The 17,065-nt window shown below is 43.8% G+C and overlaps 1 protein-coding gene across 3 annotated transcripts in view; it reads right to left on the minus strand.

Annotated features, from left to right (window-relative positions):
- SH3PXD2A (SH3 and PX domains 2A) overlaps nucleotides 1-17,065 on the minus strand; it is a 263,601-nt gene that overhangs the window by 94,754 nt on the left and 151,782 nt on the right. For all 3 annotated transcript variants that reach the window (XM_065672179.1, XM_065672180.1, XM_065672178.1), the window contains exon 6: nucleotides 1,829-1,857. In XM_065672179.1, the coding sequence (XP_065528251.1) occupies nucleotides 1,829-1,857 (29 nt within the window). The remainder of the gene's footprint in view (nucleotides 1-1,828; nucleotides 1,858-17,065) is intronic.

Genomic DNA, 17,065 nt, shown 5'->3' on the forward strand with positions numbered 1-17,065 from the left:
GCCTGACTTGAGCCTCCATCACTCACAGGCATGGAGGAACACATCACTTGGGCAGGAGGCCAAAAAGAACACAACAGGGCAGCATCCAAAAATGGCATCTCAGCTACACTGACTCAATCCCTCTGTCCCTAATGCCGTAGGAGATCAGCTCCAACTTCCCTCCAGAGCCACAAGAATGGAGGAGCAGCAGTTTCCTCACACTCCCAAAGCAATCCTTACATCTCTTACAAGATCATTGCAACTCCTGTGCATGTCAACTGGTGCACTGAGCCCAAAGCTCTCCTGGTTTCCTAATGCTGTTCTAGGTCACTGCTAAATCAGGTTGCCCCAGAGACCTCAGTGCTGTTTTTCAAAGGTCTTTACATGGCCCAAAACCCCCAGGGCTCAGGATGTGTCACTGCACACTCAGTTCTGCCTTCTACAGGGTCACTTCACCTTTACGGTCAGCTCCTTTAGAGAAAGTGCCGCTGCCAAAATAAGTCACAGGCCACCATGAACAAACACTACACGTGTAATACTACATTTAGTAGATCCTAGAAGTGCAATCCAGATAAGTTTTGTAGGAGATTAGGAGAATGAAGCATACCGTAGTTTAGCACATTGGGCCAGCACCTAGTACCACACTTGCCTTTTCATTACCACAACAAACCTTAGGGAAAGGATACCTAAAGTGTTGGCCTGCATAGGCAATATCCATTTGATGTACAGGACACCAGGGTGAAGCAACAGCTTCGCTTTAGTGCATCACTTAGCTTATTAGAGAGCTGCAGCTTAAAAGCTCTCATAATTAACCAACAGATCAATCTAGGCAGTGACATTCATTGGAGACCAGTATGTTACATTCATCTTCTTTCCTTCCCGAAGATTAAGCCATTGCAGTGTTTCTTCATCATCTTAAAAAGCAAGAAGAAGAAAAACCCCTCCTCTCCCCTGTACACAGGCCAGAGTTTTCCACAAGTTGCTATGGGTTTGAAAGGCCTCTCTTTGGATGCCCTGAATACAACTGGGAGCACCCAAGACTCCAAACAAAGTCAATGAGAGTTGCAGGTGCTCAATGCTGCTTGGGGAAAAAAAAAAAGAATAAAAGGAAAAAAATAAAAGAGAGAAAGCCCTGACACATCCAGCGCAGCACAGCCAAACCCAGAGGCCCATAATTACACGTCCCTATTGAAAACACATCTGTAAAAATCACTAAGAGCTACAAGGGGAGGGGAAAAGTTGGATTTATATAGTTTCAGATTAGGGTTTTATGGGACATTTGAATCCAGGCGCTTAAAAACAAAACACTGAGCTACAGCTTTTGAAGCAGCCCAAACCCAGACACTGGCATTGAAAGCATTTTGCATCAGAAGCTTCATCAGATCCTTTTGGAAAAGCAAAGGTAAAAGATTCCAAAGAGAATAGAAAAGCATTCTCTTCCCCTCTGGAAAAGAACCCCAGCTCTCAGGCTGCATTTTGACTGTTTGCTCAGGTAAAGAATGACTTAAGAAAAAAAAAAAAATGAGAGAGAGAGAAATTTAATACAATTATCATCTCAGACTGAAGAAGGAGCTGTATAAACACAGTCAGAGGAGAGCAGTCATTTTAACTGCAATACTGTATGTGATGGGTTTCTTCTCCTCTCCATTGCAGAGCTAATATCTGTCTCTAGCAGGCTTCAGCAACAAAAAGTTAAACTGCTATGCAGTTTAACACCACACAAGGTAAATGGAAGGTTTAAGGGGAGAGGTGCTGGAGAGGGGGTGGGATGAAGGGTGAAGGGGGCACATGGGAAGCTCCTCTCTGTAATCATGCAGTACATAGAAAGCCAGAAAGCCTGGTATCTTACCTGATTTTCTCTTTGAAGATCCATAGTCCCTGAAAAAAAGACAACAACAAATAGACATGGTTAGAGCTGGAAACGGTGGTGATAGAATGGGTGCCTCCCAGATTTCCACCCATATGCTCAAGAGCTCATCCTGTGCACTCCCTCCTCTAAAGAGGAGGTCGGGACTGCAAGGCATTGACAGGCAGGGACCAGGACGGATCCTGAGCAGCACCAGCTCATCAGCAGCAGCAGCTGGGGCTTCTGCACCACCAGGGGCTCGGGGAGCATGTGATCAACGAGACAGAGCAAACCATCCACAACCAGCAAGGCAGGGGAGAAGGGTGTCATTTTTTCCCCTTTAAATTGAGCTATTAAATGCACAGCTACTGAATTAACCCCTGACATTCCCCTGGAGAGGAAAAGGAATATTAACTGCTTGGTGCAGGGGTGCGGCTGCTACAGGCTTGTCTGGCACTGCTTGCAGTCCTCTCCTTTCAGAGGCTGATTAATTTGTTGAATAACCTCAGAACCTCTCCTCGTTATCTCTGACAAGCGCTTGTCTTCTGCAAGGAAAAACAACACCAAACCCCAAACTTTGTCCTTCTTTTTTCTTCCAGGATGGGGAATGCACCCTTACTTTTCTATAGTGATTAAAGGGTGCTGGCACCTTCGCTTGTGGCAGAACAGCTGAGAGCTCAGACAGCTGCTACAGAGCTGGGAAGAAATTACAGAAGGGAGCTGCAGGAGCTGATCTTGGGTAAGCAGAGCTGAAGACAGAAATGCTTTGCTATGGCTGTGCTTCTTCCCAGCACTTTCTCAGCCTCTGAGACTCAGCTCTGAAATAGTCTGCACAGGCAGAAGCCTGGGCAATGACAGATTGGGCAGACAGCATTGCTGTGTGGGCACAGTGCCTGGGGCACAGACACACACTGTACCCGGGGGCATTAATGCTGGGAATAGCACCTAATGAACCACTGTAGAGGCAGGCTGTGTTTGCAGGAATCCCACTGCAGGGGCAGGCAGCAGCTTCTAAATTTGGAGGGGGGGACAGGCTCTTAGAAGTGGGGTTTTGTCCATTGCAGCATGCTGTGTACTCCAGAGGAACCAGAGAAGGAATATCCTAAACTATGTATTTTATTTCAAGACTTTGGGGGATCATCTAAGGAAACAACATGTCTTAAGGGCAGAGGTATGGCCACCCATAAATTCTATTTCTCCCAGCACTTTCCTTGGATCCCATGCTTGGATCCATGCCTTACATGTCTAGGATTTGCTTCCAGACAAACAGGGGGAAGTTTTTGCACCCTTTTTGGATTTTCCAGTGTAATTTCTTATTCAATTAAATAGTTGTTTTCTCAGCCATGTCTGCAGTTGTATTTGATATGAGGATGCTACTGTCCATGAATAGGCTGCTTTTTCTACACAAGTGATTTCATATGCAAATATAATGCCTGCTATATGGTGCCCAAAACAGAGATCCCTCAGAGTGAGCCAGGGAAGGCACAATCCCCAAAACGCAGTCCTCCACCCCAGCTCCGCTCCCACGCCAGCTTGGAGCTTTGTGGTTGCTGTCAATACAGCTCTCTTGGCACGCGAATGTCTGCGTTTGGTCCTGCCCTGAACTGCCTCTCTTCTGACAGTGCTAAATGGTAAGAAGGTGAAACCCTGCTGAGATCCCCACATATAACTTGCTTTGGCCTAGTGTCTCCATTGTGCACATGCTTGATGAGCATTTCAGTACCTCCTGCCTGTCCCAACTTTCTGGTCAATGGCAAGCAGGGTGCCAACACAGGCAGTAACTGTTCACGTGAGCCAGGAGTTCTGTCCAGCAAACCCCATCACTGCTTCTCTCATGGCTTGTGCATGGTGAAAACCAACGTTGAGGTTAGTCTGAAGAGGGAAAAAGCCCCTTACTGTCACTGCAAAGTGCACAGCTGAGTAAATTAGGGTCAGCTACAATAGGATGAAGTAGCAAGCAGCTCTCAGTGATGTCTCTGAGATCTGGAGGGTAATTAGCATCATAGGAGGGTACAGAATGTATTCAGGCTCTTGAAGGCAGTTGAACCTACAACCTCTGGTTATGTTCCTAGTCTTAAGCACAAGATCATCCTTACAGAAGAAATGAAATTATTATTACAAAATATTTATTTGAATCCTCACTGTCCCCAAAGTCATGAGGGGGGTTGCTCAAAAAAGAAATGAAGAAACCAATCAAGCTACTGGGCGAGTTTTCATCTTTTCATTTATTGCTGTAAGGATTAAAGTCAAGCTTTATCAGGTTCTGATCTTGGAGCTCCTGAAGTCCATGTACCCCATGTACTCCCTGCCTTGTCACTTTTCTGTACATCCACGTTTCACTTCTAAAATCAGGACAAAGCAGTATCAAATAAAATGGAGCTTGAAATAAAATCCTCATCTCCCCGCTGAAACTCTGAAAGTCAAAACTTGCTCCTCCCAGCGAGGATGGGGGAAAAAAATCACTGCTGAAATAGAAAGCAAAGAAGGTACAGCAAATTATCTCTCTGCCTGAGTAAAGTGCTCTCTGTATACATACTCTTCTCCTCTTTTCTGCTAATGAAGAAAGCCTGTGCTGCTGCTTTGCAATAGCATCCAGCAAGGAACCCCGCCTGACTCCATGTTTATTTTTATGTCCTATTATCCTGCATGTGATTCATTGATGTCTTTTCCCTTTCCCAAGTGACCATCTATAAGATGAATACCTCTTGGCCTCCCTATTTTCAGAGGAGCATTATTGTGAGGCTGAAGTATCTGATTATGTCTCCAAAACAATTAAGGAAATTATTTAATGGTGTCTCATAACTCTAACAACTTCCAAGACTCCAATCTTCTCCTTCAGTACAGCCTGCGCCTGGCACATTGCTAGACCTTAAATCAGACAAGAAACCTTGCCTTGCAGAAGAACCTTTCCAAGGAAAGGCACGACGACTGTCACATCTGCAGCTACCCAGAGAAGATTACTTTCTGTTCTGCCTTTCCTCTTTTTACCTCTTTATCTTTATAAGCACACATATGTTTCCATTATTCTCCTATTTCTGTATGAGAACAGATACCACCATCCTAATTTCCCTTCTAGCCATTGCTGCAAGAATAGCAGTGAAACCAGCAGATCTGAAAATAGCTCTGGCAGATTCCTCCTTCATTAGCCAGGATCACTCCATACTGAACACATGCCTTTCACAAAAATAGGGTATTTCTAGCCTTTTCTGTATCAGAATATGGCAATTTTGTCTAAAGTCTTCCTGTGGAGCACCACGTTCAGCTGACACTGAACTTCATTACTGGCAAGGAAAGTATTTCCTGCTGGTAACGATATTAAAATATCACTGGTGCCAAGCACATCACACAAGCTCGAAACACTCTACTGACAAAGGAGAGGGAGGCTGGATCTCCTTTCTCATCAGCATTACACCAGGATAACATTACCCATTTGAAAACGAGCAATGAATGTGAGAGGAAGGCCACAAGCATTACTACAGAGCTGATTGCCTTGTTATCACATTAAGCTATCCACAGTCAGTCTGGAAATTTGTGAAAAGATAAAAATATCTTGTGTCATTGATTTTATATGTCACTTGCAATCTAATTTAATAGTGATCATTATATTAACAATGTTATGGAAAAGCTTTATGGCACAATCTTTCTTTAGGGACATACTTGGCTGCTGTACCCAGTGAGAGTTGATAAGCACTGATGTATGTGTGTGGCGTGGCTTTGTCTTTCTAAACACATAAGGATATACACAAACAAGCAGTGGCACAATTGGAAAAGTTGTTTAACAAATGAGGAATATCCTGACATTTGCTCAATAAAGCCTAAGAAATATTCCAAGCGGAGAAGACTGGAGGTGACCAGGTGTGTCTGTGATGGACTGTGCCCATCTCTTTAGCTGTACTTCTAATTCAGTTTGATTTGTATCTATCCCAGAGGGTTGCTCTAGCAGGACAGCAGAAGCCTCCTGCAGGAACAAGGAGAGTTTGCAGAGCAACAGTGCATCAACAGAGGTACTATAAGGCTGCAACTTGGCTCCAGCACAGCTCCCCCTCAGAGGTGATGTGTTAAGTCAGGTGACTTCATCCCTGTGGTACCCATGATGCAAAGGCTCTATCAAAAGCTTCTCCCCTTTGCCACGCGGCAGCAGACCCAGCAAGCTCTCTCTGTGGGATTCCTCCTTTCTCAGATACGTCACCTTTTAGCCTGGGGCCTCTGTCTGCCAGTAATGCAAGGCTTGGCTTCAACTCATTTAGCAAAGTTTTCAGACAACTGTGAGTTTCAACCGTGAGAGAAAACAGTGCCTGCAATGCATGAGGAGCTGTCAGACCCACAGAGGAGCAGGGCTGGGGGAGCTGCACAGCAGACATTTCATCAGACGAGACAGAAGCTAAAGGAAGAGTAAATCATCTTTCTGTCTGTTTCTCAGTGTTTGCTGTCCAAAGGAGATGAGACAGTGACAAACCCTGAGTAATGGAGGTTAATCTGTATCCTCCAGAGTATTTTAATACATAAATTAAAATTGTTCCGTATTTGTTGGCTTTCACTAATTCACATTTAAATGCATTGTAGGTGTTTATGTTCCCATGCTCCTTAATTCCTAAAAGTCTCTAGTGGTGTAGGCAGGCTGCGGTGGAGATGTATGACATTTCAAACAAACAACCCAGATTATCATTTAATTGCCAACGATTTGCCAGGCAGATTAGAAGCACAGAAGTGTTTTAACAAGGAAGTCCAGACTCTCCTTCCCAGCACTCATACAGTCTGCAGTCAGTAATGAAGACCACTTTTCCACAAACTATTTTTCTTAGCACTGCTATCAGATTCTGTGACAGTGTTTTTAAAGTAAGCCAATACAAAAATACTTTGCTACTGCTCTTTATGCGCACAGAAACCTGAGCCTTGAGAATATATTTGCGTCTTGAAACTCCTAACTTATTTCCCTCAACAGCCAGACTGACATTTTCTACTTGAGACAATTGGTACAATATCAAGCGTAACCAAGAACTCTCACTAGGTGCCTGCCTATGGCTGAATACGTAACACCATACAAACACACAGGAGGTATATGGACAGTGCAGGGTTAAAATTTGCATTCATGGTACTCAACGTGCAAAAGTTTAACCATGTGCATGAAGGTATCTTCATTCCCATTGAGCTCTGAGACATAATCAAGCAAAATTAACTCTATACATTATGCATCATGAACACATACATATGGTTGCATACAGCTATACATTTTCCCCCTCCAGCATTCCATCCTCTGCAATCACAGAAGCACAGCTGATCTCTTCACTGAGCCAAATAAACAGATGAAGGCTTTTTTCCTCTTCTTTTTTTTTTTTTTTTTTTTTAGAAAATATTCTGCTCATTTCCTGATATAAATCGTTGCATTGTGGAGCCCTCTCAAACATGAATCTGTCCTTTCTGAGCAGAGGTCGAGCTTTCCAGCCCTGTCAGAAAGGGCCCCATTGTGGAGGACCCAAGATTCCACAATTCCTTGCCGTAAGCAAAAGGGATTTGAGGGGCAAGGAGAAAATCTGGAGACCTGACTTCAAACCCAGGCATTTCTTGCTGGCTGGAAGCAGTGTCTGATTGCTGCTAAGAAGGGTAAGCCACTCTTGTGCAACAAGCTCCTTAAGAGAACGAAGACAACATAAAAGAGAACTTTTGCCTTCCTGCCACCTTTCTGTTGTCTTCACAGTGTGTCTGTAATGCTGGCATAGAGCAAACAGCATAGTTTCAGATAGTATATCCTTCTGGTTAGGCTGTAGTGATTTTCTCTGCATCATATAACAATGGTGGCCTAGTTTGGTTTACCAGGACCCAGCTGGAAACCCTGATCCCTGGCAGTGTTCAAGGCCAGGCTGGACAGAGCCTTGGGTGACATGGTCTAGTGTGAGGTGTCCCTGCCCATGGCAGGGGGTTGGAACTGGATGATCTTAAGGTCCTTTCCAACCCTAACCATGCTACGATTCTATGATTTAGTGCTGACTTCTGACAGCATCCTTGAACCCAACAAGGTAAAAGTCAACCCAAGCTCTTCCTGAGAAATGCCAAGCACAACACTGGAAACATGTAAGTGCAGAAGAGATCTTCCCTATACCAATAACCTTAGCTTGCACAGAAAAGCCAAGACTGGAAGGAGATGGACACTGCCTCCTCTCCAGCAATGCTTCCTGCACCTGGATCCATGGATTTTGTCACTGAAAGGGTAATCAGACATTGAAACAGCATTCCCAGGGAAGTGACGGAATCACTGTCACTGGAAGTGTTCAAAAAACATATAGATGAGGCCCTCAGTGACCTGGTTTAGTCGTGGCCTTGGCAGTCCTGGGGTAATGTTGAACTTGATGATCTTAAAGGTCTTTTCCAATGAGTTGATTCTATGCTTCTGTGATTTGTATCATGAAGGGGAGGGGCAGGACAAGGAAAATGAGTGTCCTCTGCTCTGCACTTGAAGGATCCTAGAGATTAGCCCTGCACAGCACAGCCTGAGCTCTGCCACAGAGGCCAAGGTGCAGGGGATGCAGACAGCTCCAAGATAAATGATATCTCCATGGACCACTTCAGCCTCACGCAGATTCACAGTGTTTGGGGGTGGCTGTCATGAGGTTTTTTGTGTAAAATGGGTGTAGAAGGATGAGAGATGGGTTTGAGGCATCCTGCCCCTTCCCTAAATGATTGGGGAATCTCACAGATTTCTGTCCTGAGATTCCCCAGCAGTGAAGTTGATCGCTTGGCTCCAGGGTACAACTTCAGTATTTGGCTCAGGCTAAAGATATGCAGGATTAGCCTCTTGAATTTTTCACAACTGTATTTCTTTATGATGAAATTCTCCTCCTGGAGGAAGACAGGGCTTTGGAAACTCACATTCAGCATTTCACTGGGCTGCGAGATACGGAGCAGCGCAATCTGACAGCAAAGCCCAGCCTCTCCGGCACCAGGGAGAGACAGCTTTGGCACAGCCTGGAAGCTGCAGGACACTGGGACAATGAGCTAACACCATGTGATCCTCTACTGCAAGGCTTCAGCAGCCTTGAAAGAGACAACACAAATGTTTATAGCAAGCTTTTTCCTGGAAAGAAGTATAAAAACAAGATCTTGCCTAAGAGTCACATCCTCATCTGCTTTTGTTTTACCCTGTTTATTCCTTCAGATGGCAAATTTCTCCACAGGACAGAAAAATGTATTTACCTTAGCAAGAACTCCGGGTGGAGGTGCTCTTCACCTCCTCTACACTGACCTTGTGAGGAGGTCAAATTTATCTCTGTCTTACAATGACCAAGCATGTGCCACTTTATTATAGCCTTGATAATACAAATGCTGAGTGATAAAAACAAGGTAATAAAAATAATCATTCTCATGTGCGGCTTTTCCAGTTGTGCTCTTTACTCGGGGATTTTATTATACACATTTACATGTAGATACAATATATGTTTAAAAGATGCATCTAATCATCGTTACAAATTAAGTACTGAACATCAGAATCATAAATTCAAACATACCTTATAAACTAGTCGGGCTAATGAGCTTGCATATGTATCATACGAAACTGATTAAGAGCTTAAGAAAGCAGCAGAGATGTTGAATCTTTGCTTCATTTCTTTCTCTCTTTAGCCCTTTCTAGTTTGAGAGTGAGCCCCTCAAACTCTAGCTTCCATAGATTTGGGTCTGACATCTGATTTGAAACCACATGGTCCATCTGGGTTTCTGAATTACAGACCAAATGGTGATTATAAGAAAAGGCAGAGTCCCTTTGCTGTCCCTCTCCAGGGACACTTTCCTTCTGCTGTTTCAGACTAACTTTGCCCAGAGCTACATGTATGGTGCACAGCCACTGTCCCCTCCATCTCATGGTGGCACTGCTCCCTGTGTATAACCTCCCTGCAGGAAGACATCACCCACTGCTCACCAAGCTGTGCCTGCTCATGGGGGGCAATATACCATCACCTCTTCTGGAGTGTGCATGGAGACCAACAGTGTCACTCCCAAAACCCTCATCCCAGAGAGTCCTTGGAAAAGGAGAAAGGGAAGGGAGAGAAGAACACTGGCAAATTACAGATTTCCAAGCCTCAGGTCCAGACACAGCTTGCTCAGAAAGGCTTTTCCACTGAATTACTGTACTAGGAAGAATAGTTGGAGCACAACAGTTTAAATTACACTAAAAGAAGAGCTCCTGTATGCAAGGCAGCTGAATCGTGGTACCCACTGGTATTAGACACTGTGATCATCAAAATTAGGCATGAGTTCAAAAGGCAATGAGATATATCCATGCAGCAAAGATAAATGGTGGCTATTGTACTTCACACTCTGGATGCTTTCACCCCAAAAGTCCCGTAATGGCTGAATGCCAGAAGCAGAGAGGATAAATAGGGGAAGCTTACTCTATATTTGCTTTGTTTCTTGTATTGGCCGTAAGCCACTGTTGGAGACAGGAGGCCAGATGGGGCCCTGGTCTCACCTAATTGTGGACCTATAATATATTCTCCTGTAAAAGATCAGACTGGATTAGGATAAATTATATCCAAATCATGCTGCATTACTCAGCACATTAAATTGTCCTTAATCACATACTTTGATGGTCTAGATTCCTGCTTAAATTTACCTCCTGTGCATATTTCTGTGCCTCTTCTGTTGAAACCATTGCTGCATTTCAACTATACATAACCAGGCTCTAATGAAAAGCCAACAAGGTTCTTTGATCAGGCTTTAATAGTACTCATCATGGGGACGCACTCTGCTGCGGCAAAATGATTTCCTCATCCTGTCTCTTTCAGAAATGTTTTTGTGAGCCTTTAAAAGCAATTTAGCCCTGATTTATGTCAGCTAAGTGATTTCTGTTGCACATGTGAGCTACAAGAAAAGGGCTCTCATCTCTATTTGCTACACTGTTCAGGAAATCAGTTATAGATGCTGCAGAGCCTTCAGTGTCCCTGACTTCAATGCAGCGGAAACTGGCAATTTGAGAAAATACTTCATCATTCCCAATTCTCTCAAACACAGCATCCGGTACTTCACAAGTGACAACCTATAGCAGAGGGTTTTTTTGGTATATGGTACTGAGCTTCCCCTCTCTAAGCTGTTTACCTAAGCTGTTTCCAGAGGATATTAAAGGAAAGAAACATGCAATTCTTTAATAGAAAGCATACAAAACATGCTGATGACTATATAATGAAATCGAGCATGCATTCAATAGGGGTGAGTCACCTCATCACAAGTTTAGAGATGAGAGATGTAGAAATGACTAAGCACGCCGGGGTGCAACAGCAACCCAAAAGTTTTGATGGCCTGACCTGACCTGCCAGCGGTATCCAACCAGCGCTGGGCATAGGTTAGAGCAGGTCTCTACACCAGGGAACAGATGTCAGTAGGACAGGAGCCACTGTGAAGATCCTATGGCCAAGAGGTGTATTGCCAGTGGTGCTAAGTGCTACAGCCACTGCAGCTGCTTTGTGTGGTGTTGCTGAGCAAAAAACCACCCCAAAATCGATGAGTCCCTGAAGTAAAAGATCTCAAACAGCCCATCAACTCTCTGCCTACATTTCCATATGCCAATGAAAATAATGACAGTAACTACTATGGGAAGAAAGAACTACTTTCTGTGGAGTTTCCTCTATTGTCCAGTTTTAATCTTCCACACCAGTTTTTAGCCATTGGACCTGTTTGTATTGTTTGCTACTATCAGCAAGAGTTTGATTCCAATATCCTTGTAGCTCCCCCTTAAGAAGGAGTAGGTTGCTATTAGGTCACCCCTTTACCTCTCCTTTGCCAAACAAGTAACAGAAACAATAAAAATAACCAACTATTTTTTCTCCCATTTCTTCTGGATTCTTATCTTGGGGCAGAGTGACCCAAGAAAGGAGCAGTGACCCAAATGACAGTGGTCCAGGCTGCCTTCCTCCTGCTCTACTCTCCTGCTTCCATTGGCACAAGCAGTTCCCCTCAGCCTACATGCCCTCCTGTGAGCACAGTTCCCCATGACACATCTGCAGGGGCTGGTGACACCGAGCCCTGTGGAGCTGCATAAAAGCAAGACACTGGAGGAAGCCCACCAAGAAGGCAAAGCAGCAGAGCCTCCTGCCTGCCTTTCTCCTTTGACTGCCCGAGCTGCAAGGATATGCACTCACAGCCTCCCTTGAATTCTCTTCTTGCCCCATACCAGCCTCAAAACCACCCTATGGTGGTGCCGGGTGTTGGCACTGCTCCTTGGGATTCCCTGCCGCCTGTCCCAGTGTGTGGTGCAAGCGCTGGCACCAGCCCACATGCTGGAGGCTCGCACAGGGAATTCCCAGGCTGCCACTGGCATTTTTGACATTTTAAAGGCTCTAAATTAGCAAAGTAAGAAATGAGTTACAGGCATTCCCAGACGTGGCCCGGGTCCTGCTAGACCTCCGAGCTCCCAGTACAAAGGAGAGCGTGCCAGATGCCTGGTATTATACAATTGTGCATTCCTTTCTGGTACTGCTCTTACAGGGTCGAGCACTCCAGTGTATTCATTTGGCTTTTTAGCAACACGCTGCTTGGGCCTCTCTGTCTGGCTGCTCCTGCTACTCGTCCAAGGACAGTAGGACCTGAAAGATTAAGATCACAGTGTGCATAAACAGCAGATGGCTATAGCATCTGTATTTACTTTGCACTGCTAAATACCCTATTGCCCTAGCTAGTTTTACATCCCCTTCTAGTGGTAGATCTCTCTCCTGACTTTTTATCATCTGCTGTACATATGGCCCTAAGAACGGTAAATAACAATGCATGTGGGAGACAAGATCAAGCCCACAGTGAACTCCAGCTTCTTCATCTGGTGACTGTAATCTCTCCTCATTACATTTTGTTCAGTTAGAACAGTGAGATTAAAGCATAGCCACTTCCCAAACCTGCCTCAGCAGCATGTCCGCAGTTAACTGTCCTGCAACATCAAATGTCTTTCTAGCATACTAAAAAGTAATGCAGTTCTCTGTAAGACACCAATTCTATATACCCTGGAACTGTTTCCTCCCTGTTTCTACAAAGCGGCACATGGAAAGATCTTTCAAGTCACTGGGTTCTTTAATTTACTAGTCAAGAGACATAAATCACGGCATGTAAGATGTACTGTGAGTTCATGAACTCTGGGATTTTTTTCTAATCACTGTCCTTTGAACTGAGCTTTTTCAGAAACTGTTAAACTCCGAAACATCCAGTAAATGCATCTAGTAAATTTTCCTGGATTGGCAACTACTAAAAGCAAACTTGTCTTCCCTGATGACCTACCAGCATCAAGCAGTCTTAAAACATCCTCTGTGATTCTAACACTAAAACATGAAAGAGAAAAGAAGTCTTCAACTTGTCTCAGCCAATAATACCTGTTGGGATTCATTAAATTATTTCAAATTATCATTGACAGGCACCAATTAAGCCAGAAAATGGAGCCAACTTCCCAAAGATAGAACCTTTCAAACACTAGGGTTACATTTCAAGGTAATGACCGTAACACCTTTCAAATATTCAATTCTGGTAACAGGTCCCACTATTCCTGCACCCCAAAAGGTTAAGGAGCTAAGTTACGTGGCATTTGCGAAGAAGCATCACAAAGTTTCCTGAGTACTCCACTCTTGGACATATCAGACCAGCTAATCAAGGATTTATTATATTTATTAGGATTTATTTCTTTATATACTGCGTGGGTATCAAATAATTAAACAAAAGAAGTCCTATACTTCAAGACAGCGTAAGGGATTGTTTTAGTCTCACTGCTCAGTTTATTTTGGGAAGGAAACAAGGAAAATAGCACAGCTATTTCAGCCTGCACCAGTATAAGATTCATAGTATAAGATTCATATAAGTTTTATAGATGCATACTGAAAATCATCAAAGCTTCTAGTAAACTTTGCTTGGTTAGTCCTTGATCACACACTTAGAAATTGTAATACTGAACTGAAAACTCACTTTGCAGAGGCAGATGTTTTTGTTAGCAAATATATGGATCCATACTAATACTTCCTTTTGAGCTTCACTCAATTAAAAAGGCAAATAAAAGGAATCACGTTGACCTCAGATACATGCCTATATACCTGCCCAAAACACTTTACACCATGTCAGCTGATTTTCTAAGGTGTCCAGCATTAAATATGAAATAACTCTGGAAAATATAAGAAAATACGTTTTTATATGCATTTAAAACTTATGCAGATTGTAGGCATCAAGGCACAGAAGTGCCATTACACACCAGGAAACACTGAAATGTCTGAATAGACCAAAAATTTGGCAGTCCAGTTCAAATACAACTTTGGATGTTTTTCAGACCTGTTCATGCAGAGAACAGTAAATTTCTCTTTGCTCCTTTTATGTAACTCCTGTCCAATTCTCAATCCAGACATTAACTTTTAATTCACCTCATACATCTCCAAAGGGGGTGTGTGTGGTATTTCCAATCTCTTTTTCCATGTTTTAGGTCCACAGAAGTGGAGAGGCATAATGAATGACTTTAATTATTTCCATCCATTCAGCCAGTTATAGAAGTCCTTTTAATTCAGCTAAAAGAGACATTACTTGTTCCTTCAAAATCAGCACTGATTCGGGGGGTATTTCTGGCCTGCAACATGAAGGATCTCTTCAAAGCTAAATGGACACTGGCAGCTTATTACTGCTGTTAACTGTTCACGTTATCTGATATATAGATATCTCATGTGGGCGAAGGGAAAATGTCATCGATTGTCAGGAATTACACCCCCTCCTTTTAGGCTATTGATGTTGCTCACTCAGTAATTCACAAGTTTGGAATATCAACAAGGTTCTGCAAATGCCACATCCTGCAATTGGATTTTGTGCACTATTTTCTTCCTTTATTACCTGAAATACCAGAAGCTGAATGATAAGGAACCACACTCTCAGCAGGAGCATTGCCTTTCCTATCAGGAGAGGGTGTTGTGGGGAGCTGTGGCTAGCAGTGAGCTCCTCCCTGCGGAGCTGCATCTACCACAAGATGACAAGAGCATCCCCGAGGTGCTGGGGAGGTTTGTGTATCCTGAAGTCCACACTGCAGTATCAGCCAAGCAGATACACTGGATATCAAACTATACAGCAACTGTGCTGCATAAAAATCCCCTGTAAATGTCTAATGCAAAGCTCTGCATTGTTCTTAGCTCCCAGTACTGAGTCTGAATTCAGCACTACTTTGAATAATCTCTCATCACTGTAAAATACTGCAAGATTCAAAATTAGGATCTGGGTATATCAGCCACAAGATGCAGCAGTAGGGATTATGAATCAGAGCACAAAATGGAGTGTCCTGCTGCCCGTAACCTACTTATTAACAATTTCTTCTCCAGTCATCCTCTGGGACTGAAGCTAATTCCTGGAACCTTCCGCTTTGCCTCTGCTTCCTCTCCAGCACCAGCTACCCAGCCATCCTTGCCACACTGGCCTTGACTGTCATCCCCTCCGTGGCTGATTGATGTCCTCCCCTCCTTACAACACACACCTCACTGTAATGCAAAATTGCTCTGATCACTACACGAACATCCTGGACCCTGCACAAAACCCAACTCTGACCTACCTAGCAATAGTGTGTGCAACACCAGAAACTCAGCTCTCTGTCTTACCCAGCTATAATAAAAACCCTTCAAGCTCTGCTGTGCATTCCATCCATTAGCGGTGTCTGGGGAGCTGTGCAGAGACCTACCTCATGATTAGATAAAAGCTTTTCCTTCTAAATCACTGTCCAGAAGAAACCAAGGGTCTGGAAGAGTGAACTTCACACACATTAGAGGCAAGGCACATCCCCTACGCTGGTTATTTATGTGTCTATTTTTTACGCTGAAGAATGCAAGGTTTTGTGGTAGGGAGTAAGTTGATTCATTTATTTACTGTGATAACGACACCAAGACCCTTTTCTCAGTACAGACACAAAAAAGGGAAAAGTGCTCCTGTTTTACCAGCGAAGCAGCATTTTTTAAACAATGTTGTGAAAATCTGAAAGCCCTACACGTACCAAAGCAAATCTGGGATGGTGATGAGAAGGAAAGTCAGAGAGCTTTGGCTTTCACTCTGTCCCGCTCCCCCCAGTCTGCAGGCCACCTCATGCCCAAGAGGTCTCAGAACTGCTCTAACCAGCCAAGAAACAGTTCAAAATGCATACATTATACCCTATCCCTGCTTTGAGGGTCTTCAAAGGCCAGGCGAGGAAGCCATGAAAGCAGCCACCTTCCTGGAGCACACGGGTGGGCCACACTGTGCACATACCCTGAGGCCATGGCTTACTGCCAGCTTCACAAAAAGCTCATTTTCCAAAGAGGACTTGAAAAAAGAACAGCAGCTATGACAAGAGAGGTGTAAATGTGTCTCCAGGTCCAGTTTTGCTCACTGGTTAAAGTTCGGAGCATCTCTGGGGGAAAACTGCAATTCAGGCTCGGTACAGATCCTACTTGAAGGACCTCAGAGCATCGAGTCGCTAATGCAACTGTGGCCATGTTCTTTTTGCAGCTCAGCACCCAGAAACTTGGGTGCATCTCTCCTCAGAAGCAGGGACAAGATGCCACGGCATTTCACAAGAAGAAAGCAAAGAGCTCCTGGCCCAAAGCCATGAAGGAAGAGTGGAGGCTGGGGTTTAATTTGTCAGTCCCTCGAAGACTCGGACTCAGTTGGGCTGACCTTCATCTCATGCCATAAGCGTGAGTTTAAAAATACACCGCTCCTCTCAAAAATGTGTCACAGCTCTTAGAAGCAAGAAAATCAGATTGTGGGTGGGAATAACTGCAGAGCATACACACACACACACACACATATATATTCCCTTTTGAGCAACAGTCTTTTAAATTCCATTTTACAAAAAGCAGACTTTTAGCTCCTCAGGAGTTGAACACACAGCTATTATCAGAAGCTGGAAGCAGAACAGTTTTAAGAGGTAGTGGTCACTTTCTATTCATTTTTGTATGAAATACACTTCTTTTTGCAGCTCTGTTTTTTAAAGAAATAATTATTTTATGCTCAGTCACAGCTTTTCACTGGCAATGTGATGCCCAATTTAGAAGATATGAGCACCAAATGACTTGGCACAGGGATATACTCAAAGGAAAAGAAACTTCTTACAATTTATGATACACTTTGATAACTGTGATTTAAAAATGCCAGGGTTTCATTCCAGCAAATGTTACAATAACAAGCACAAGACTAATGACCTGATGCCTTGTCAGAGATGTTCACAGGTCAGATAAAACCCCCACATTATACCTGCAGGATGCAGTGTTTCAAAGACAGCCCTGTTTGAGC

This window comes from Lathamus discolor, chromosome 3 (genome assembly GCF_037157495.1).
Source record: "Lathamus discolor isolate bLatDis1 chromosome 3, bLatDis1.hap1, whole genome shotgun sequence".
In the NCBI taxonomy this organism is placed as follows: Eukaryota; Metazoa; Chordata; class Aves; order Psittaciformes; family Psittacidae; genus Lathamus; species Lathamus discolor.